General features: G+C 34.1%; 5 protein-coding genes across 10 annotated transcripts; 3 read left to right on the top strand and 2 right to left on the bottom strand.

Annotated features, from left to right (window-relative positions):
* Positions 1 to 1,018: 1,018 nt before the first annotated feature.
* On the top strand, positions 1,019 to 4,112 carry cwINV6 (6-&1-fructan exohydrolase). 3 transcript variants are annotated; one of them, NM_121230.3, is made up of 7 exons: positions 1,019 to 1,283; positions 1,554 to 1,562; positions 1,658 to 2,523; positions 2,613 to 2,774; positions 3,162 to 3,400; positions 3,508 to 3,598; positions 3,715 to 4,112. In NM_121230.3, exons 1-7 carry the CDS (start codon positions 1,193 to 1,195, stop codon positions 3,907 to 3,909), a joined length of 1,653 nt encoding a protein of 550 aa, NP_568254.1. In that variant the 5' UTR covers positions 1,019 to 1,192; the 3' UTR covers positions 3,910 to 4,112. The 3 variants fall into 3 exon arrangements, with proteins under 3 accessions (NP_568254.1, NP_001330604.1, NP_001078574.1); NM_001343222.1 differs by having other exon boundaries at positions 1,019 to 1,562; NM_001085105.1 differs by lacking the exon at positions 3,508 to 3,598 and having other exon boundaries at positions 1,094 to 1,283; positions 3,162 to 3,255; positions 3,715 to 4,074.
* A 2,530-nt stretch (positions 4,113 to 6,642) lies between these two features.
* AT5G11930 (Thioredoxin superfamily protein) lies at positions 6,643 to 7,414 on the bottom strand. The gene has a single exon (NM_121231.3). It carries the CDS (start codon positions 7,312 to 7,314, stop codon positions 6,868 to 6,870), a length of 447 nt encoding a protein of 148 aa, NP_196754.2. The 5' UTR covers positions 7,315 to 7,414; the 3' UTR covers positions 6,643 to 6,867.
* Positions 7,415 to 10,985: 3,571 nt separating this feature from the next.
* On the top strand, positions 10,986 to 14,120 carry AT5G11940 (Subtilase family protein; the record flags this gene model as incomplete). The annotated part of the gene is made up of 9 exons (NM_121232.1): positions 10,986 to 11,093; positions 11,178 to 11,269; positions 11,354 to 11,451; positions 11,547 to 11,702; positions 11,772 to 12,442; positions 12,539 to 12,822; positions 12,915 to 13,029; positions 13,168 to 13,360; positions 13,549 to 14,120. 9 exons carry the CDS (start codon positions 10,986 to 10,988, stop codon positions 14,118 to 14,120), a joined length of 2,289 nt encoding a protein of 762 aa, NP_568255.1.
* A 1,970-nt stretch (positions 14,121 to 16,090) lies between these two features.
* Positions 16,091 to 18,946, top strand: LOG8 (Putative lysine decarboxylase family protein). 4 transcript variants are annotated; one of them, NM_001343223.1, is made up of 8 exons: positions 16,091 to 16,267; positions 16,761 to 16,885; positions 17,236 to 17,333; positions 17,423 to 17,453; positions 17,685 to 17,784; positions 17,868 to 17,938; positions 18,020 to 18,163; positions 18,423 to 18,703. In NM_001343223.1, exons 2-8 carry the CDS (start codon positions 16,775 to 16,777, stop codon positions 18,516 to 18,518), a joined length of 651 nt encoding a protein of 216 aa, NP_001332403.1. In that variant the 5' UTR covers positions 16,091 to 16,267; positions 16,761 to 16,774; the 3' UTR covers positions 18,519 to 18,703. The 4 variants fall into 4 exon arrangements, with proteins under 4 accessions (NP_001332403.1, NP_974768.1, NP_001332404.1 ...); NM_203039.3 differs by lacking the exon at positions 16,091 to 16,267 and adding an exon at positions 16,473 to 16,657 and having other exon boundaries at positions 18,423 to 18,692; NM_121233.4 differs by lacking the exon at positions 16,091 to 16,267 and having other exon boundaries at positions 16,667 to 16,885; positions 18,423 to 18,946.
* A 1,184-nt stretch (positions 18,947 to 20,130) lies between these two features.
* AT5G11960 (magnesium transporter, putative (DUF803)) lies at positions 20,131 to 23,231 on the bottom strand. The gene is made up of 9 exons (NM_121234.3): positions 23,055 to 23,231; positions 22,601 to 22,699; positions 22,339 to 22,468; positions 22,115 to 22,203; positions 21,827 to 21,883; positions 21,651 to 21,709; positions 21,287 to 21,407; positions 20,957 to 21,105; positions 20,131 to 20,774 (listed from the first exon to the last, which is right to left on the bottom strand). Exons 1-9 carry the CDS (start codon positions 23,163 to 23,165, stop codon positions 20,555 to 20,557), a joined length of 1,035 nt encoding a protein of 344 aa, NP_196757.2. The 5' UTR covers positions 23,166 to 23,231; the 3' UTR covers positions 20,131 to 20,554.
* Positions 23,232 to 24,238: the final 1,007 nt, after the last annotated feature.

A 24,238-nucleotide genomic window follows, 5' to 3' on the forward strand; every position in this document is an offset into this window, starting at 1 on the left:
GAAGAAAATCAATATTAATGTGTCGAATATAGAAAGTGACTCTTGGGATTTTATCACAATTTGTTTTTTATTTTTTTTCGTTTTTAGTACTTGATCATTTTGATTTGAGGTTATAAATGAAATATTTTGTCAAAAATAACACTTTCACTTTTTGTGTAATAAAAAATAATTATTCGACGGTTCATGTTATTTTGATCTGAAGTTAGAAAAGGATTATTTTATCAAAAAAAAAAAATGTATAAGTTTCAAAATAATACTTTCCCTTTCAGTGTAATGAAAAAATTGTGTCAAAACATGACACAAATGATATCTCTTTGTTATAATCACAAATTTGAAGGCCTTAAATGATTGCATATTGAAAGGAAATTCCTTACATAAACAAAGACCATCGACCAAGTTGATTAAAAGCATGACTATTTGTTAATCAAACGCATAAAGTAAAATAGCTATGATATCAAATGGCAAATAATATGATATCAAGTAAAAATAGCTAGCTATCAGACAAAATAATATGATACTATTTGTTAAAAACACCCTACTATTATTATTGGTGTAATTACTTGGTACTAATCATGAACCCCATATTGTTGTTATTGGTGTGATTACTTGGTGCTTTCAACGACTTAAGGATTGAGCCATACGATCGATGCCGTCTCATTCTCTTTAATACAAACTTTAAAGATTAGATTATTACAACTTGAAAGGGTCTTTTCCTCAAACAAAGACCATCCATATACAGGTCTATCATATACTAAAGAAAGGATAAGTATTTTCATAAACAATGACTAAGGACCACATTGACTAAAATATAATTAACACCACTTGATGAAGTTTCCGCAATGATAATAGAACTCACATTTAGTGAATAATCCAAAGACCTTACCTGTAATGTATTAGACTATTAGTATTAACAAAGACTGGCGACTGCAAAGCTTAATTAATAATTATAATAAAAATTCAGTAGAGCTAATTAACAACTATCAGTGGGTTTCTTCCACGATACTTCGAGCTTAAGACAAAATAAGAAGAATTTGTCAATGTCAACTCCAATGGCAGTATAAGTACGATGAATTTTTCTGATGACTCTATAATCATTTGATCTTGGCAAGATCTCGAGAGCATTTATAAAGAAATTAAAGCAACACATACACACATCAATTTCGTAATCGTTGCAGAGTAAGACCGATCATCGATGGCTGATGTAATGGAACAGAATCTTCTTCAAACCGCTGTGCTTAACCGGACGTCCTTCCATTTCCAACCTCAGAGAAATTGGCTCAACGGTTCTATTTCTTTCTTTTTCCTCCTATTTATATTCATATATATATATATATATATCATGTTGGTTGTGAACAAAAAAGAAAAGATCATGTTGGCAAAGATCTCTTATATTATTAGTTCATAAAACCAAAACAAAAAAATGGTTAATTTCTGTTTATTGCAATTTATCTATTGAATCAGGTTATTAATTTCTACTATATGATACTGAAAACTAACGATTGTCTTAATTTTATGTCACTTCTGGTCCTCTGATGCATTTTGGAAATCTCAAGATCCAAACGGTAATTAAATACTCTACAAATTGCTAACTTGTGACACAAGGAACTCCAAAGTTGTTTTATATAATGAAATACGTATATTTATAATGTTGTTTCAGCGCCAATGTATTACAAAGGATTCTACCATTTGTTCTACCAGAATAACCCTTTGGCTCCCGAATTCAGTAGGACAAGAATCATATGGGGACACTCTGTTTCACAAGACATGGTCAATTGGATCCAGCTCGAACCAGCCCTTGTCCCTTCTGAGTCCTTTGACATCAACAGCTGCTGGTCAGGATCCGCCACGATCCTCCCTGATGGCAGACCTGTAATTTTGTACACTGGACTCGACGTCAACAACAAACAGCAAGTCACAGTTGTTGCCGAACCAAAGGACGTTTCTGACCCTTTGCTTCGTGAGTGGGTTAAGCCAAAGTACAATCCTGTGATGGTTCCGCCAAGTAATGTCCCTTTTAATTGTTTCCGTGATCCCACGGAGGCGTGGAAAGGGCAAGATGGGAAATGGAGAGTGCTCATAGGAGCTAAGGAGAAAGATACTGAGAAAGGAATGGCGATTTTGTACCGAAGCGATGATTTTGTCCAGTGGACAAAGTATCCGGTGCCTTTACTTGAGTCAGAAGGAACCGGAATGTGGGAATGCCCTGATTTTTTCCCGGTTTCTATCACTGGTAAAGAAGGTGTTGACACTTCGGTAAACAATGCTAGTGTGAGGCATGTCTTGAAGGCGAGTTTTGGAGGCAATGATTGCTATGTCATTGGTAAATACTCTTCTGAGACTGAAGACTTTTCAGCGGATTATGAGTTCACTAACACTAGTGCAGATTTGAGATATGATCATGGAACGTTTTATGCCTCAAAGGCGTTCTTCGATAGTGTTAAAAATAGGAGGATCAACTGGGGATGGGTCATAGAGACTGATAGCAAAGAAGATGATTTTAAGAAAGGATGGGCTGGCCTTATGGTAAATAGAGATATATAGTTTATTTAAAGTACTAGTAGAGTATGATTACTTGTAAGAAATTGGATGAACTGGGTTTGTTTTTGGCTTAGACTCTTCCCAGGGAAATTTGGATGGACACAAGTGGAAAGAAGCTGATGCAATGGCCAATTGAAGAAATCAACAATCTCCGGACCAAAAGTGTTAGCCTTGATGATTGCTATGAATTCAAAACCGGCTCTACCTTTGAAATCTCAGGCATCACTGCTGCCCAAGTAAGTTTTCTCATAGTGTTTTGTTAGGAATCCCATATTTTATAAAATATAATTTAATAGATTCAGATAAAAATCTTGAGGTAAATGCAGTAAAACCATGTAATATTTGAATTTTAAAGTCAACATATATATGGATTTTAGTCATATTTAAAAATCCATTTAAAATAACAAGGTTTATCTTTATATTTGAGATTTTACATTTGAAACTTGGTAAATCTCAAATATAACAACACATGATTTACATATATTTCCATATTGATTAAAAAAAACCAAATAAATTAAACCATTCAATGTCTATTAAGTTTTAACACGTCTTCTCTAGAATCATCCGGCTAATACTATTTCAGCAACTTATATATTTTTATCTTTGTCATGTTGTTCATAAAGGCAGATGTAGAAGTGACTTTTAATCTGCCTTTCCTGGAAAATAATCCCGAGATACTTGATGCTGACCAAGTTGATGATGCGACTCTGTTTGATCGTGATAGCTCGGTTGGATGTGTTTACGGGCCTTTTGGATTGCTAGCATTGGCTTCCAGTGATTTATCAGAACAAACCGCAATCTTCTTTAAAGTTATTCGTCGCGGTAACGGATATGCAGTTGTAATGTGCAGCAGCGAGAAGAGGTAAGATTTTGAATTTGATCTAAAATATGAAACCAAAATATGTCTGATTCTCTATCATGTGTAAATATGATGTTTTTGTTAACAAATGGTAATTGATATATATGTAGGTCTTCGTTGAGAGACAACATAAAAAAATCTTCGCATGGAGCATTCCTAGATATTGATCCAAGGCATGAGAAGATCTCATTAAGATGTTTGGTAAGCTAAATTAAGCCCTTTAGAAATGTTGTTTCTTTTATTTCACCCTAATTAAGACTTTTTATTTTAAACAATCTAACCTATGAAAACCACTTTTTTTTTTTTTTATCTCCTAGATCGATCACTCGATTATAGAGAGCTACGGAGTAGGAGGAAAAACTGTGATAACATCTAGAGTTTATCCAAAATTGGCAATTGGTGAAGCCGCTAAGCTTTATGTCTTCAATGATGGAGAAAATGGTGTGATCATGACGTCCCTGGAAGCTTGGAGCATGAGAAATGCCCAAATCAATTCAAACCCAACTTATTAGTTAATCATATAATATGATAATCTTTGGACTGCCCTAAAACAAATTCTTATCTTGTCATGTATTGTGGAATGTTTAAGATTTATGCGTCGTTTGTATTCAAGTTATTGGTGTGGTTTATGCTGTCGTTCCTTGGGTGAAATAATGTAAGTCTTCTCATGTTTCTTATTGAATTTGCACAAATAATAATTAGCCTTCTCATGTTCTATCAGTAAGACTAATGTCATGAGTTCCATAGTGTTTATCAATTGATTCTCATCCATGGACAACCAGGAGTTTATCTTAATCGATAGATTTATATCAAAATTTAACAAGACAAAAATATCGAATAATTATTTTAAATTAAAATATTAAATATTAAAACATTGTAAGAACTTTGTTGTAATTTTTTTTGGGGTAAAATATTAAATATTTGTTGTAATCTTCTTTTTCTGTCTTTTTGTTTTTTGTTTGTCAACATTATTTTACTGTAATATATACATCAAAAGGATAGCATCATACATTAGAGGGAGTGGTTTTCTAATTGATATGATTTCAGGAAAATTAAACTGCTCTTTTTTGTTAAAAGACAATCAATTTTTTCATCAACAATTATAAAGGACTATACAAAATTGTTAAATAATTATACTAAAATAGTGTGGTCAGTTCACTAGTGGTGGGTGAGTGGTGTATGTGAGCTCAAATTTTTTAGGGACCGTCCATGTTCAAGTATAACACATGATAATGTAGAGTATAATGCACTGTTAAGAAGAAAAATAAATATGTGAACTCTATTGGATCTACACTCTCTTTCAAGATTTTTAAGTAAGGAACTATGACAAAGCTTTATTTATTGGGTTTTGCCCCCAAAAAAAATAAAAGCTTTATTTATTGGGTTTCTTTACTGAGATAGCATTATTATGGGAAATATTTGCGAAAATGATGCCATAGCATTTTCTTAATTAAATCCTATATTTTTTTTGTACTAAATCCATGCTATTTTCTTTTTAAAACACACACAAAAATATAGAATATTCAATAACATACACAATGATTTATGAAAATTCTACCACGTCATTTCTGTGTCATTTACGATAATACCCTTGTTTTTCCCCACTTTGTTCTTTTGTTTCGAGATATGTTTAATGTTTTTATTATCGTAAAGAGATTGTCAACTTGTTATCAAAATAGATTTTGGGATTTTACGCAGTGCCCCTTCTTAAATTTGTGGTGGAGATCTCTCAATTGCATTCATTAATCATACACTAGTCTTTTTCTGTATCCTTTAAACTGTGGCCATTGTAACTCACCTTCACTTATGTTGCCTTTTAATCATTTCGTTTCTTTAGGTATCCCTCTTTTTAATATTGTCGTTATATATAATAATGTGTGTGCATTACATCATTCAACTCTCATTGGTTATTGCTATACTCTGCCTTTTCAATAATTAAAACATCAAACTATAGATCATGGGTTCCTTACAAGTTGATCCCTTTTCTGTTTTATTATATTTCTCCATGCATACTTTGAAGGGTGATATGCCGCTGATGCGGTTACGAGCAACACAACTGCAACGACCAAATTTCGAAAAAAACATAACATAACTGCAACACTGATTACTTCACATAAAGTCCGTATCATAACCATTTTTCTATATATTCTATAAACTGAACAAAAAGAAGAGAATAAATGATAATAAAATCATAAAAAGTGTTGATGTTTCAAAAGAAAAAAAGAACTTGTTTCCCCCAGACGCTAACCAAGCCCCACCCCAGCACTGAGGAGCTCCCAACATATTTTATTTGCGTGATGGGTAGGTATGGATCTACGGGTAGATTTTTTGTTTTTGACATGTGAAAGTTTTGTGCCGAAAACAAATAATAATATATTTTTCTGATCCGGAAAAAAAATGATGTTTAAAATTTTAGATTAGCACTAGTACTATCATTTAAGAAAGCTCACTATTCGAAAAAATATCAACGCAACGAAAAAAATGAAAAGCAGAAGTATCTTGACAAAATTCGTCTAGCTTGGGTGAATCGTGTTACCGAAAAGAATTTCAGAAGAGATTCAATAAAAATTACGCAAAAATAAAGGGTTTTACCGATTCACATACAATACTATTTAGTATTTACACATGGCCATGGGGCTGTGAATGCATCAATCAAAATTTTAGTAAAATAATAGTATGAAGCTTTGTCTCTCACGTTTCGAAGAAGAATCCAACGGCAGTGATTGTGCAATAATTGCGAGTGACACCTACTTTTACACCCTAAAGATTCTTGGGCCAAAATCTCTTGCGATACATATAAAATAAATGCCAAAATTTGTCATATTAATAATATATAGAGCAAGATAGCAGTCAGATTCCGTGGTAATCAACGGATTCTATTTACATATTAATAATATAATTTTCATAATTTCGAGGTCAATATTTAATCGAGACCGGTCATCGATGACATATTGTACTTAAAATGTCTCTCTTTCAGTTTACTTCCCAAAATTAACCAAGAAAATTACTAGATGGAAAGGATCGATCAGCAGTTCAGCACTTAAAATCTTTAGAAATAAATACTCCTCACATCAAGCACAATAGTTTTTGAACCTTGTTTAAAATCAAGCACAATAGTTTATTCTCCTCACATGTTCAACATATATATTTTTTATTTTTTTGATCAATTTCAACATATATAATACACTTTTTTTTACCATATATAATACATTAATACTTCAATACGGAAATTAAAGAAACGGAAATCATTCACAAAAATTGTAATAATTATGATGGAACAAATCTTACACTTGATGATCTAAACAATACTTACCGACTGGCAAAAGATAAAGAAAAAAAAACATTTTTGTGTTTCAGAAAGAAAGAGTGGATTAATGGAAAATTTTACAATGGATTTTATTATCAGAATTTCTTAAGGTTATAAATAGGCTAGACTTGAAAGAAAGAAAGAAAAATACAGAAAATTACAATTATGCCCATAAGGCTCCAACCTCGACGAGTCTAGGAATAAGCTGACCACTTAGGTGAAGTGCTACAAGTGACTCGAAGCCACCGACGCAAGTACCACCGATGAAAAGCACCGGAGCGGCTTCAACGGCGAGGTAAGCAATTTCTCCGTCGTCGATCTCGATCACTGTTGGGTGAACTCCAACGGTCGATAGAAGCTTCTTCATGACGTGGCACATGCAACATGAGGAAAATCGAGTGAATATGATGACTGGATGCTCTGATATCAGCCGTCCGATCTTTGACTCTGATGTTTCCTCTTCATCGAACGACAGGCTCGTCGAGGCGGTGGAGGAGGAGACTGTTGATGGTGCTGGAGGAGGAAGAGGAGGAGGAGGAGGAGGATGAACCGTCAGGTCTAGCGTTACGGCGTCGTTTGAGCAGTTTCGTAAACCTCGCATCGTCTTCATTAGAGAGAAAGAGTACTTAGAGAGGGAGAGAGAGAGTGGGAGTTTTTGTTGATGTCAACGCGAGATGAGAGCGACCATAAATGGAGAAATTGGGTGTCACTATAATGACGTAACCATTAGCTAATTAATTATTTTATTTGTTTTTAATTTATATGTCACTTTAATAAATTTGTTTTCGACGGTCACCTTGGTCGCTTCTTATTTATGACTTATATACTGTAGCTTGGTCTTGTTTTCTTTAACAACCATATAGCTTGGTCTAAAATTCTAAATTATAACTTAATATATATCGAAAATGGACATATAATGGTTATGGGCATCTAAGAATGGAATACTAGATATTTTGTTGGCATTCATTAATCTTAGAAATTCAAAGATTTTATTACATTGTACATGAAAAACCAATATATCTCTCAAATCAGCGGTTTTATTTTATTTTATTAGACTGTTTCTCACTCACATATACGAGACATATATATGTTAACAATTTTCTCATATATGTAACGTAAACATGCATGTACCATATTTTACAGCTTGTTTGGTATTATAGTATGTAAATAGATATAAAAGGAATAAAAACCCAAACATAAAAGAAACACCTTTTGGTTTGAGTTTTCCATGAAATCTGGCGTACGTGGAGGACGAGATCCTCAAAATATTTATATATAACTTGGTATATACGCTATACGGCAGCATCATCGTTAATCTTACGATTTCTTGTTAATGTATTGGTTTGAATCCCATGACGTTAATAATGCTTTTTCAAATCAAATGCTAATAAGGACAAAAGACAAAAATTGAATACGATTTCTACGGGTTCGTACGTTCTGCCTATCTGGAAAAAAAAATCTAATATTTGTTTTTCTATTCAAAATTTGGTTGGCACATGTGAGAACAAGTTTTTAGGGACCATCACCGTGGTTAATAACATCGTTTCAATTATTGTTTGAGCATAAGAACAAAAACTATTCGGTTCATAAACAAATAAGAACGTATAGCAAAGCGCTATAAAAACTGCTAGCTAGTAGTACCCAAGACTTTTGTGAGTTAAGTGATGAGACAAGAATATCAAATTCTTACAAATACATGAGCCCCAACACCTCTAATTTGATGCTTATTTAATACAATATTATATGCATGTTATACAAGTTATTGGATGTCATTGTCTACCGCACATGAATATGAACAATTGTAGTCAACTAAATCAATGTTAGTTTTAGAATTTTTTTGAAAAATTATGTTGTTACTAATACATGCAATATACAAGAAGAAGAAAAACAGTCTTTTTTGATGAACTTTTTTTACAGGTTTAGGTAATTAATTTGGAGTTGAAAACAATAGTTAAAAAGAAGGAGTATTGACAAAAATGGAGCGTGTAGCACACGTAGATGAATGAGAGGAGAAGGAAGCGGAGAGTGGTCACATGGACGGACTTATGTGGGCTAAAGTAATAAATGATGCTGACGTATTTTATTTGATTTAACTCAGGGTAAATTGGAGCCACTTGACGTCATCAGCTATCAGATCACCAGACCATGTCTCAGCTAACGTCGACAACGGTATCTTACCAAAATATTTTTATTATTTTTGATAATAATATAAAGGAACATTGAAATTCATACATATCAAAAATATATTGGTAAAGGACTTGAAAAAATAAAACTAGTGATATAATTTGTCAATGACATTTTTAATTTCTTTCTGTTCTATCTTAATTCTTAATATATGTTTTCTATCTTAGTTCTTAATATATGTTTTAGAGATTACCTTTACTTGATTTTAAATATATTATTCGTTTTAGTATTATGTAGTATTTATATCATACAGAGTTTTTCCAATTATTAGTTGAATTGTTTAAGTTATTTATTTAGTACTGCAATATAGTCAAAACGTGATTATTAGTGCGGCTTTAACGAAGTTTGACATGAGTGACAAATTGCAATTGGCAATGAACAATTGAGAATATTCCCAAAGAATATGAACCAACCAAATGTGAATCTTAATATTCAATCTTTTAAATAGACATGAACTCATTGTAGTGGAAGATGCAGTAGAGTCATCTTTTCTCTTAACATTTCCTCCATGTAAACAAGTTTTCTTCATCTTTTCTCTTAACCTATCCATATTAATGCTTAATTATCTTCATTACTTTTAGATTTGTGGAATATATAAGTAGTTTACCCTCTTGGGCTTACATTAGATTTTTTGATGCTTTGAAGGGTTAAACATATTGATTATACTCATCGTTGATTTTTTTTCTCTTTTTCTTCTTTGAATACTCATCATTGATTATACTGAAAAAAATGTTTCATAATAATTTGAAATATTAATTAAAAGTAAAAATAATTTATGGAAGATATTTAAATTAAGTTGCGTTTTAAATCATTTTTGAATATAATCTTTTTGATATATTAAGTAGTTTTAAAGTCTAATTTATTAGTTTTTTTTGTCAAACGTCTAATTTAATAGTAGTTACTTTTATATAATTTAGTTGATATCTGTTTTAAAATAAAATAAAATAGTTGTTGGAGGGTCGACAGATTCAGATCATGACATCAGGGACCAATTTTTCTTCACAACGAAAAAAACTGTCAACGTCGGATTGCGTCACGCTAATGTCTTTTTTCCTTTTAACGTCTGCGTCACGTTGGTGCTATAGTTAAATTATTATGTCCATATTCGCTAGTTGTTTCTTCTTTCTTAATTTTAATAGTGACCAGGATTTGGTGTTAAAAAATAAAAAATAAAAAATTTAAGATTTCAAAAACATGCAAAACAGAATAATATTAAACATGTAAACATAAAAAATTAAAAACATACATAAACAACTTTTTTAGATAGAAATTTCTTAATTCTCAACAAGGTAATATATGAAATTTGATCTTCAAAACCATTATTTTCCCTGCTGTGAAGAGCAAATCGTTCGTCTTTTATTTTGTTGGGTCTAACTTCTACATAACTTCAGACTTCATTTTAAGTGGCATTATATTGTATATATCTATATGTATTGAAATGCAAAAGAGTTAAAAAAGGGGGTTTGTGAAAACGCATATTTACAACATCTTAAGCTTGGTCCAGTGGTCTCTTCAGATCATGTGAGTGAGTTAAGGTCAACTAAAATTTTTACATCTATGAAAATCGATGTGATTAATTTCTAACCACGTTTTTGAATAAGAAAAATATCCACGTTTCCGGAGATCTATTCCAGCTATTATAAACAAAATTGGTAAGAGAAAAGAAAATAAATCCTGGTCACTGTGTATTACACTGTTAATCTTTTTTACCAAACCCATAATCTGACAGTTCAAACAATAAATTTGTGCTGCAATTCAACCTCAAAAAAGCAGAAAGCATTTGCTTAATCTAGATTGGGTTAATAATAAAACGGCATCACAAACTCATAAAACTCTATTATTAAATAAAGTAACGATGAAATAGAGAATATTAGAGTTTTAAATTAAGCAAATACCAGAAGAGTATTTAAGTTTTTAACAAACTAATAATGTCAACGTTAGCTAAGTAAAAGTCGTTTCAGAGAAGATAACTGATTAGTTATGAGAGAAAACGCTAGCCTGGCATTAATACGAGACCATTCATTATGTAAAATATATTCAAGAAAACGAAAAACTCTGAGACATTGATATCTTGTAGATTTTTCCCTGCAGGGAAAAATGATGAGCTCTATAGTCTCATGGTGGTTTTTTTGGGTAATCAGTGCTGTATGTATTCTCAAAGTGGAGTTTAACATTGTGGAAGGAGGAGCCTATGAAGAGACTAAGGTATATATTATGTAACAATTTCCTTAATTACTCATGGAGACAAACGAAAAACGTTTGGGTAAAGGAATGATTATACATATATAGGTCCACATAGTATACCTTGGTGAAAAGGAGCATAATGATCCTGAGCTTGTAACCAGCTCGCATCTCAGAATGTTAGAATCCCTACTCGGAAGGTACCAACAAACCAAGATTAGACAAGTAAAACAGTATGTTGTTGGAAGTAATATTTAACAGATTTTGTGGAAATATGGTTGCAGCAAAAAAGACGCTAGTGAGTCCATAGTTCATAGTTATCGGAATGGTTTCTCCGGCTTTGCTGCCCATCTTACGGATTCCCAAGCGGAACAAATCTCAGGTGTGTACATCTAATGACTTTTTAGTAGAAAGATATAGGAAGCAAATTAGATCAAAGGTTAATTAATGATTTTTAATCTTCATAATTATGATTAGAGCATCCAGATGTAGTTCAAGTAACGCCCAATACTTTCTATGAGCTGCAAACGACAAGGACATTTGATTACTTGGGGCTTTCTCATAGTACACCAAAAGGACTTCTTCATGAAGCCAAGATGGGCGAGGACATCATCATCGGTGTCTTGGACTCAGGTTCGTTTTTCGATATTAAATTTCCGACAATTGGACACAACTAGTATATACATGTACGTGTGTTTGTAGGTGTGTGGCCAGAGTCACAGTCGTTCAATGACAAAGGCTTGGGGCCGATCCCAAAACGGTGGAAAGGGATGTGCGTGGACGGTGAAGATTTCGACTCGAAGAAGCATTGCAACAAGAAGTTGATAGGAGCGAGGTATTACATGGATAGTCTATTCCGAAGGAACAAAACGGATAGCGGAATACCGGACACGGAGTACATGTCCGCAAGGGAAAGCTTGCCTCACGGGACCCACGTGGCCTCCACAGCTGGGGGATCTTTCGTCTCAAATGTGAGTGACAACGGGTTTGGAGTGGGTACAATAAGAGGAGGAGCCCCTAGGGCTCGTATCGCGGTCTACAAAGTGTGTTGGCAAAGAGTAGACCGCACCTGCGCAAGCGCCGACATAATCAAAGCGATGGACGACGCCATAGCCGATGGAGTGGACTTGATAACGATCTCAATAGGCAGGCCAAACCCTGTGCTGACTGAAGTTGACGTGTATAATCAAATCTCGTATGGAGCATTCCATGCAGTCGCCAAAGGTATTCCAGTTCTCAGTGCGGGTGGAAACTTTGGGCCTGGGGCTTACACCGTCCAAAACATAGCTCCATGGATCATAACAGTGGCTGCCACCACTCTAGACCGATGGTATCCCACACCTTTGACACTAGGCAACAATGTGACCTTAATGGTAAACCAAATAAAAGAAAACTAGCTAGTGTATGTGTAGTTGATTCTCTTTTGACATTTAAATGCATGTGATCTTCTAATCTATATTACTATGTAGGCACGGACCCCGTACAAGGGCAATGAGATTCAAGGAGATCTAATGTTCGTATATAGCCCGGACGAGATGACGAGTGCAGCAAAGGGAAAAGTGGTGCTAACTTTCACGACTGGAAGTGAAGAAAGCCAGGCAGGTTATGTAACTAAACTTTTTCAGGTTGAAGCAAAGTCTGTAATTATTGCCGCCAAAAGAAATGATGTCATCAAAGTTTCCGAAGGTCTTCCTATTATCATGGTCGACTATGAACATGGATCTACCATATGGAAGTACCTAAGTATCACCAGGTAGTTATTAAAACCATACTGCTTATTTTGACCTTTCTTATTATATGATTTGCATTGTGTTTAATATTGATTGAATAACCACTTAATTACAGAATGCCCACCATAAAAATAAGTTCTGCCATCGCGCTCAACGGGCGTCTTGTAGCCACAAAGGTTGCTGATTTTTCAGGGAGAGGACCCAATTCCATATCTCCATACGTTCTCAAGGTAAACTTGATTTTTCTGATCCATATAATGATAACATATTACCCAATTTTAAATGATCGAATAATAATAATGAAAAAAAAACTCTATTTATCGATATTTCTTTTTTGCATCACACATAGCAACATTAACTTTTTACAGCCTGATGTAGCGGCTCCAGGTGTGGCCATAGTGGCAGCTAGTACCCCAGAAAGTATGGGTACTGAGGAAGGATTCGCTATTCAGTCAGGAACTTCAATGTCAACACCAGTAGTTGCTGGTTTAGTTGCACTACTTCGAGCTGTGCATCCTGATTGGTCTCCAGCTGCGCTTAAATCAGCTCTCATCACTACAGGTAAACTAACACTTTTTTTTTTTTTTTTTTTTTTTTTTTTTCTGTAGTTTTTGTTTAGCAGAAAACCTTATACAGGTTTGAATACGTATAGTGACATAATAACAATATTAATACAGACCAAATTAAGATATTAAGTCAAGATGTGTATAGTAATTAATCTAATTAGTTACTCATTTTTATTGGTTAAGCTTCCACAACGGATCCCTACGGAGAACCTATCTTCTCAGAAGGAATGACACGAAAACTAGCCGACCCATTTGACTTCGGAGGAGGACTAGTGAACCCAAACAAAGCAGCCGACCCTGGTCTTGTCTACGATATAAGCGCAGAAGACTATAGGCTTTTTCTATGTGCATCCCATTATGACGAGAAACAAATAACCAAAATATCAAAGACACATACACCATATCGATGTCCGAGTCCAAAGCCTTCTATGCTTGATCTTAATTTGCCTTCCATAACCATTCCATTCCTCAAGGAAGATGTGACTCTCACTAGAACCGTCACCAACGTCGGACCCGTTGACTCTGTCTACAAACTCATCGTTGAACCTCCTTTGGGTGTCAAAATCTCTGTTACACCCAACACACTGCTCTTTAACTCCAATGTAAAGATACTCAGCTATAAGGTCACTGTCTCCACAACTCACAAATCCAACTCGATTTACTATTTTGGGAGCTTGACTTGGACTGATGGATCTCACAAAGTCACTATCCCATTATCTGTCAGGACACAAATGTTGATGTACTTCGACCAGTGAGTTTGCATTTTTTTCCCAATTACCATGTCTTTACTTAACCCAGAGCGGTGGTGTGTAAAAAATTCAATAATTGTGGGGGAATAACATATACTATCTAAAAACCATCATATACTGCAACCTATTGTTTTCTGCCACTTAAAGAAAAACATGGATTCAAAGTTGAAATTCTAAACAAATAGAAACACACAAAACCAAAATTTTGTGTTTGGATGTTCTTGATAAGCATTACATTATTTTTATATATCTATATATATATTAATATATGCGTTTGCAATAGGTAACAAAATGTATCTTATAATTTGCTCTCTTTTTTTTAATCATTTTTTCATTATAATTTCCGGTTGTCCAATTTTATTTGTAGGGATTATTAGAAATTTTCGAAATTTTCGGGATATCCGTGAAGTTGGGCCGAAGCCCATTCGTCTCTACGTGTCAAAATGAAGTGATTTGGTTTTTCTTAATAAATAATGAAGTGAAGTGAATTTCGATGAAGAAAGAAAGACATGTTATAAATGCTGACTTTTTTTATTTCATACATTTTTAAGCCTCGATCGAGCGGAATACAGGTACAGAGAGGACAATCAATTTTAGGTAAGCCATGTTGGGGACATCACTTTTCAAATTGTCTTGGAAAATAAATTCAAATATTAAAAGGTTAATGTCTTTTTCTATATAACAGCATAATCCATATATATATATATATATATATATATATATATATATTTTTTTTTTTTTCGCAATGCATTAATGAAATAATTGCATTAGAAATGAATCATTCATGTTACTTTTATTTTTATATCATAAAGAATCCCATCGAATTTTAGATATCGTAAGTAAAAGATACGGCCGTGAATGATACAAAACAGAAAAAATAAATAAAGATATATATTGGTGCATGCATTTGGGTGCTTGCATTGGTTTTGTATACAAAATTGGCCCGGTCAATGGTAATGAAGACATGTATCATATAAAATTGTTGTAGATATATCTAAGATTATTTATTTATGTTGGCATGTTTAAAGAATGATAAACCTACAAACTCTTGGTAAGAAATAAAATTATTAACTTTCGAAAAGAAGAAGAGGCTGGTAACTGAATGCATTATAAAATTAAAATTTCGGCCGCCAGTGACTTTTTAGTCTTCATCAAAAGTGTGAATACTTAGTTCTGGTCACGCATGACTCATAGAGTGAAAAAACAAATACGTACGGGAGACCTGATACTAAGTTTATTTTATAAGAAATGAAAACCAAATTCTGAAAATTTGCTACTTAACTTCTCTTTTTCCCAACAATGCAAAATTGAATATGAATGGTGAGATAACAACACTATTAATACAATCATTAGGTTATATATGCATGACATTTATACTATTTTAATTTGTTTATGTTTATACGATTATATATTCGATGTTTCGGAAGTGATGTGTCTTATATGTTTTTAATTTTTCTGGTTTTTTTCTTCATATCGGGTTATTATGGGAAAGATAACTGGTTGCTATATCGATGTATTGAAAATAACCTAAAAACTAAATTTAGAATAATAAGTAACGTTGTTTTCGAATGATTTCCAAAAAATCGGAATGGAAATAAGAATTAACTTCTCAACAACATGACTCTAAGATCTCACCAAAAATAACAACATGACTCTAAGAATAAGAATATCAATGCATCGTTATATATATCAGCCAGCACCACCATACCATGAATGCATGATCAACTATAAGTTTATAACAGTTCACATATCCATTAATCTAAAAGACTAAAACCAAGAATGGATCAAGGTAGTTCCGTTTAATTTATTGCCTCAACCATTAATACCCTCAAGAAAGCAAACACGTTAAAGAATTTGATATATAGTGATCAAACGAGAAAAAAAAATGGATACCTTATATTACATAGTTGACAAAAAAAAAGTTGGATATAAAAATACAAAAGGAGACAGATTGGCGTTGGACGAGGGAAGGAGCTGTGGGAGGCTCATGTGGGCTTCCTCTGTTCGCCATATAACTAATTTCGATTTTAGTGTATACGTATGCAATTTTTTGTCACCTATGGCCGTTGTCCCTGGATGATGACCATGGCCTACAAGATAAACAAAGAAAAAAAAAGATCTGCAGTGAATAATAAAAGATTCAAAGTGTTCAGGTAATTTGGTTGAGTATGTGATGAAAATTGTCTAATGGTTTCAAGAAAAAAAAATCAAGTTTTTATTTGAATTTTGGATTTTTGAGGAAAAAACATGTAAATACGCTAAATGCACCAAAGTGATGTTTTTCAACATCTTGTTAACTGTTATTCGGTAGATTAATTTAAAGTATTTTTTTTATGAAACTCCGATCGATTAACCGCCAAAATAACTTTTTATTTACCTCCAAGATACCATAATCATTATCCACCACATTTTCTTAATAATTATTATTAAGCTCTATAATTCTGTAAAAAACCCATTTAAATACAAAAGCCGATTTCTTCCAATCTCAAGTTAGAGTTTTTTCTCCATTTTGTTTGCATTCTATATAGTATCGTCACACAAAGGTTTCGTCTTGTCACTTTACTTTGTTTGCCCCCCTTTGGTTTTTTGTGCTTCCCTTCTCTTTTTTTTTTGTTTGACGACCTGAGGGAATACCTTGATTTGTAGATTTTTATCCATTAATGGAAGATAATCAGCGAAGCAGATTCAGAAAAATCTGTGTCTTTTGCGGAAGCCACTCTGGTCACAGAGAAGTTTTCAGTGATGCTGCCATCGAACTCGGCAATGAACTCGTTTGCTCTCTATCTCTCTTCTCTTCTTCTTTTGATTGCTTCTTGTTTGGTTTTGTGATAAAAATATGAACTTTTCTTCAAATCAATACAGATATCACCTTCGCTCGGTTTTTGAATGTCAAAATACGAACTTTTTAGTTTACTTGTTCATTTCAAACAATGGGTTTGGTGGATTTTATTTGTGCTTGCGTCTATTGTAAGCTTTTGTGGTATTTGGGGTTTGTTGACTCTTTAAATCTAGGCATGTTGTCATTTGACAAAACTGTGAAATTTCTTCAAGTGTTGAAATGGGTCTTCCTCTGTTTTTTTAAATGTGTTATCTTTGATTGTGTGATTTTTGGAATGTGTAGGTGAAGAGGAAGATAGATTTGGTTTATGGAGGAGGAAGTGTTGGATTGATGGGTTTGATATCCAGGAGAGTCTATGAAGGTGGTTTACATGTACTTGGGTTAGTTTAAGAATCCTCAATTAGTTTTATAGCTCTTTCAATCTCTTTTATTTTCAAACTTAGAGTGATTGGATTCTCTGTGATTGCAGAATCATTCCCAAAGCTTTGATGCCAATTGAGGTATGTATCTTCTTCTAGAAGCTCATTTGTCCAGGAAGTAGTAAACTTGGCTGGAGTTTTGAAGTTTGTCTAATGATGAATCATGTGTCTGCGAGTTATTCATTTTTTGCATTACTAGCTCTTGGTTCTTGCCTGCGTTTGTATGATTTAAGATCAGGAGAGAAAACAATGTTCTTTGGGGATTGTATGGTTTGTATCGTGCCCCTAATCTTATGACTTGGGTCGCATCAGATATCTGGTGAGACTGTGGGAGATGTAAGAGTTGTTGCAGACATGCATGAGCGAAAGGCTGCAATGGCACAGGAAGCTGAGGCCTTCATTGCACTCCCTGGTGAGAAAACGCTTTAAAACTGAATCCTAGCTAATTGTTAAAGTTGAAAGTTTTGGTATCAAAAACTACGGGGTTTTGTTCAGGAGGTTATGGAACAATGGAGGAGCTGTTGGAGATGATAACATGGTCACAACTTGGTATCCATAAGAAGACGGTATTTTTAACATTTCCTTTGCTCAGTCAAAGAAGTATGCTACTAATTCCTCTGTTGATTAGTTTGGGATTGTTTCTGTAGGTTGGTCTATTGAATGTTGATGGGTACTATAACAATTTGCTTGCTTTATTTGATACCGGTGTCGAAGAAGGTTTTATCAAGCCAGGTGCACGTAACATTGTGGTTTCTGCTCCAACAGCCAAAGAGCTTATGGAGAAGATGGAGGTACATTAAGTTAGCCTTCCCTTTTCTTCTTATTATGAGGTTCTGCTTTTACTTCATCTTATAGAGAAGAAATCAATGGTTATCTCTTAGTGAACACAATCTCTTTAAAAATCAAAAGGAACAGCAATTGCGTTTCAATAAGCTTAGGATGTCATCTTTCAAAGATTTTAGACATTATTGGTATTATTGTGTAACACAAAGTTAAGTGGGAGTGTGTTCCATAATTTTGTTTCTCAAAGACTTATCATAATCTTGGCAGGAATATACTCCTTCACACATGCATGTTGCATCGCACGAAAGCTGGAAAGTTGAAGAACTCGGAGATTACCCGGGACAAGAAAACAAGCCGCAATAAAAGCAATTATTATTGTTTAGCATAAGCTATTTCCATTTCAAGTTTAGTCTCTAAATTATTTGCAGAATCCACAATGTGTATAAGAAAACTCAAATCTTGTTGCAATATGAAACAGCACATTGGGTCCCCAACATGAAAATGTTGCTGATTATGTTAGTTAAGTTTGGTATTTTGGGTAAAGAACCAAAAAAAAAAAAAAAGACTTCACCTTTTGTGTTGTTGTGTTAAAATTTTGGTTTCCCCCAAATGAAGAAAGGAGGAATCTTTTTGATTGTGGGTGATGCAGAAAAGTCCCCACAAGTGTCGTGTCATAGTGAATGTCCTTTGGGATAGGAGTGTGGTCCCTTGTTTGTATCATTCGATGGCTTCAATAGAAAAGCACAAATTGTGAATGATGTGTGACCAAGTTGGACATGGATGGGTTTCTTCTTTTTTGCTTAGTGCCATTTGTGGTGGGGATTGATTGGCTATCTTTTCCTCTTTATTTATTTCTTTTGTGTGTCACATTCTTGTTTCTACGTTGGATCATTTCGATTAGGTCATTGACTAGTTTAAAGGTGATGATGATGACCTTCATGGTAATAAAAGATGATTTTCGAACGTGTTTTTAGATGGTAACTAAAGTTTTATTAGAGATTCGGTCAAAGTTTGATTCTTTACCACTATTTAAATAGATAATGACAGAAATCCGCTAGAAGAGAGTAAAATATTTCTCTCATGTGATGTTATCGACAACGTACCGCAAAACACTAATAGTAGCTTCAAAATTTGCATTCAAATTGCATACCTATCAAATATATTTTAAATAGTGTGTACTTGTTTGAACATTGTATGTAGTCCAGCCTCAGTTAGTCGATTATATGTTTAAATCTCGCACATATGGGTTCTAAAACTCTACTTCGAACTTCGTTGTATTCTTTGTCAAGGAGAATCTCTATCAACTTTAAGAACTGGTTTGGAAGGATTTCAAATCATAATATCTTCTGTGTTTTGGTACAATCAGTTGAAGTACCTCGAATCATAAAAATCTTGAAACATTATCATTTACTAGTCACACTTGCGTTAAGGGACCAAGAAAAGCTGAATTGGGGTGTGGGGTTTGGGACCCTTGAAGGGAAAAAAAGAAAGAAAAGGAGATGGTAAAATACTAAAATAGTAAAATGTGAAAGTGTCACTTCATTGTCAAACATACTTGTCTCCTTCAGTTTTGATGTATGTCCTGATTTGGTACCAATATAGGTTAAGCCCCAACCTAATTGTAGTTGATGTTTGTATCTCTTGCATTATGTGCATCTCACTTTCTTCCATCTTTTCCCCAACAATTTGTTAACCGGTCTTTTTCAGTTTCTGTACCAACAACCGACTTCCACATCCATATCTTTGAGTTTTTTTTTGTTCTCAAGATATTAATGAATATGTACAAGAGACGACCATGGAAGAACAAGTACATTTTAGGAGATATATAACAAAATACTTAGCAGTGGTTTATAACTTGGCTTGGTTTTACTTTACTCATTTGCGCAACTCGGACTAGAGAAGTCGATATATAAATCAAACCGAACCAAAATTTTCAAATATAAACCGAGTCAAAATTTGAGACCAAGTGTCTCCCACTCAACTCTTAATGATCGATCATGAGAATGATTGATCGACCACAGGGCCTAAGTGATGACGTGTGTTCGTTATAAATGATCTGTCTTCGTTCATTTTCTGGTCTTTTCTGACTTAACCGGTAACTCACTAAACAAGGATACAAAGAGTATAACACAATAAACCAAAGTTGGTTCGTATATCCCAGATTGTTTGCACAATTAGAGTAACATGTCCAAGGGAACTCATATTTCACATTTTAGACATCAAGTTACGTCATAAATTGATCCCAAGCTCTGACTTTTAAGCTGTTCCCACAATTGGAATATCAATGAAATGAAACCCCGGAATATGAAAATCTGACACCTTTAGTCATAAATTCGAGAAATAACTTGTGTAACATAAGTATGCACTCCGCAAATATTCTTCGGTGTTTCTGAATCCATTTAGTCTTTGTCTTTTGATGGGGATGATAAGAGATGGTGTAATGTTGCTGCCTGGATAACCGCACTTGGGTTTGTATCCTTTGGTGTGTGAGAAGTTGTCCGCCTTATGTTGAAACCTCTTTCTAAACTGGTTTGCCTTGAACGCCGGAATGACCGTGGAAGATGTCTGATAAGCCGTGATGAAGTCACTAGTAATACAACACCTAGCATGATAAGTAACCTGCAAAAAGTTTCAAGAGTCCCCAATAATCAAAATCTATAGCTCTGATGGCAGAAAAACTATTTGGAAAGATCTTTTGCAACTTCTGATTCATGTGTAAGTGATGTTTCTCTAATGACTGATAGAAGTTGTCTTTAACTAGCACACTAACAATACAAAGAAAGTAATGAGTAGAACTTTACCATCCCAGGAGAAGTAAAAGCCGTCCAGATGGTGAAGTGGGTAATTTCTCACCCAGAGCAAACATTCCTGCAACCACACCTGTTACAATTGATGCCACAGCAGCGCAAGTGGATACTACGATTGCTCTCCCATGTTTTAGTCCCCGAGTCTGGTAAAGTAAAAACAAAAAGAAGACGAGAATCATGGTTACTTAAAAAACCTGAATATAAACCTATAAAAAACTACATGTACAGAGAGAATCCTTTATGTTATACATGGCGGTGCATTACACATTCATATGGAGATAAGACTATGAGGAAGTGTAAAAAGACTAAGCTCGGACAAAGTACCTGGTAGAAAAATCCAGTTCCACTACAGCATATACTAATCGAAATGCACATGGGAATGAACATTGTAGAAAATCCCTGCTCCACGAATACAAAACCCATCTTTGATACTACAGATGCCATTCTGTGATCAAACGAGTTATAACTTATTGTCAGCTACGCAACAAACGATAAAATCAGTTCAAATACATTTTTCTCTATCTCAAATGTTTCTGCAGACACCAGGACATAGGTTCTTCCTTTTATGTTTTCTAAAATTAACAGCACATGTTAATGGATATATAGGAGATAATCGGTAAACATCAGAGGCTCGGTACATAATGCGAAAACGATATGCTCTTTGATGTTTATGGGCACTGAAAGATACCCGAATAAAATGCCAGATTCCAAGCCATATATGATTTCTTCCACCACTTCATATTCCCCCTACAAAAAATAAATTAGGCTAAGTGCATTTGGTAGGAGAAATTAAAGAGAGTAACATTAACGGTGATACTAGTTCTTATAGCTCAAAAAAATTAGATAGCTAAGAGGATGATATACCAGCTCCTGCTCCCTGCGCTGGCGTTTGAAGATATGAAGCCACGCATTTAGTAGTACCTTGTCACAAAAATCCAACACAGAAGTTATTAGAAACATTGCCATTACCACAGTAATTAAACGATATACTGATATTATCTGATAAAAACAAAATATAAAAAAAAACAATTGTTTTACAACTCAATGATGTATACAAGTCAAGAGAAAGCCATCAGTCAACAGAAGATAAAAAGGAGATGATGACAATAGAGGAAGACGTTCTATCATATACCATGGATGAAAGGTACCTACAAACAAGATGGCAACAACCAATGCTAGCCACAGCAACTGGAAGACAGATATTAATGATGCTTCTTGCTCCTCACCACCAGCCCCAACTCCTACGGCAAAATGTATAAATCGTCAAAACATATTAGGTGATTTCCTGTAGTATCATAATATCTTTAACAGCTAACAACAGTATGCAGAAGATGACAGTAAGCAACACTCAACGAAGCAACAACGATTGATGTTACCTATGGTCCCAATGCCGGCAACAGTAATCCCAATCCAGTCAAAAACATTCATGACTTCCTTCAAATAAAAATGCGAAAAGACGGAAAGAATGGCAAGGCCACATCCCGAGACTGGCTGAACAACTGACACCTGGAAGCACCAGATTTCCAAAAGCTCACAATCAGGGTCTAAAGTTAACCAGCACAGTAAATTATCATACCAGACATCTCAAAGGCAAACTATCTTGGCAACAAAATGAAAGATTGAGAAAACTTTACTTACAGGAGCAAGTGATAGTGCTCTCAGCATCAACAAAGCACCAACAATGTCCATAAGAAAACCTAACGCCCATGGTTTGTTTTCAGCATATGCTCTTAACACCTGAAATTCATCAATTATGATCAAATGTGAGCTTCCCATAGATATATTGACCACAACCTCTAACTCATCACCATGATTGATATGAAAAACCCAAGAAAACATCGAATCGAGCCTCCGCAATACTACGAATCAGACAATTCAACTCGATCCAATTCCGATACTCGAAATTCACAAAATTTCATCAAATTAGTTGTACCAATCACGAAATCGAATTCGAATTTCCAGATATCAATCGGCAATTTCTCGAAAATTACGTTAATCTTTAGAGATCCGTCCAATCAAATAGCATGCAATCAAAATCCAAAGCAATCAAAAGGGGGAGACAAAAGAGAAATTCCGAAGAATAGAGAGAGACCTTAAGCTTAAGGGAGAGAGGAGGGAGGATAATAGTGCCCTTCTTCTGGAGAACCTTGCCGATATTGTTTCCGGCGGTGGCCGCAAGCGTTAGGCAAATCGATTCCCACATGTCTCTCAAAACGCCGACGAGAAACGAAGGAAGAAGCTTTTTAATGGAGGAATGATTTTTGCCGATGTCTTACGTTATTATTATTTACTTCCGTTTTTTTAACTTTTGACAGGTCGTGGGTATATAGTAATTTCCTTTTTTATAGCAATTGTATTCTATGGTAAAAAAACAAAATTAATCTCTATGCTTTCGTGTTCAAAAAAATAAAAATCTCTATACTTTAATTGACTTTAAAAAATTTAAATTTATTATATTGTTGAATACAAAAGAAAATAAATAAAAGCTGGCAAAAAGACACAGCTAATGGCGTTTACATCACATGTCCATTTTTTTCACATTTTAAAAGTACAAAATACTTCAAAAAGAATTAAAAAACAGTTTTGCAAATGTAACTACAAATGTCAAGTGTAAAACCTAGCAAAAGAAAAAAAATGTTACGTTATGAAATATACATGCTACATATAAATGTAAATGTGTATACAAACAATCTAAACCTTAAAACATGTTTCGGCTATTCTCTTGCAAAAGACCAATATGATAATATTTATGGTTCAACCATTTTAGCAGCTATCATAATTAAAACTTGGAAACCTCAAACACCCTTTTAGGCAGCTTCTTCACAACTTGAAATATGAATCGAGTATAAAATTAATGGTATATGCATTTACGAACCCGATGGGTATTTAAATATATATATATTTTGGTTAGAATGCTTCATTTGATTAAATAACCCAACTTCAACAAGTTCAACATGAAAACGTTGCTAAGCATGCTTTAGCTAAGTCGTCCATGCCAACGCATTTAGCAGTCCTCTCCTCTGCCCTCAAAATTAACCGAAAACTGGATAGTCGAGGAGGCGATATATAATTTCGTTGATTGCTTTGGTTATCTAATTCGTTTTGTTGATGATATTGAAGAGACTTGAAACAGTTGTGATATGGAAATAGTATGAGTCTGCGTCTGCCACAAGTTTGTGATATTGTTCAAAGAACTAATCAGTGAAAAATTTCACCTAATCTTAGTTAATTAAGATTATAGTCTTCCAAGTGCAGTCTCAGATCAAAAGTCAAAAT

Source organism: Arabidopsis thaliana, chromosome 5, assembly GCF_000001735.4.
Source record: "Arabidopsis thaliana chromosome 5, partial sequence".
Classification (NCBI taxonomy): domain Eukaryota; kingdom Viridiplantae; phylum Streptophyta; class Magnoliopsida; order Brassicales; family Brassicaceae; genus Arabidopsis; species Arabidopsis thaliana.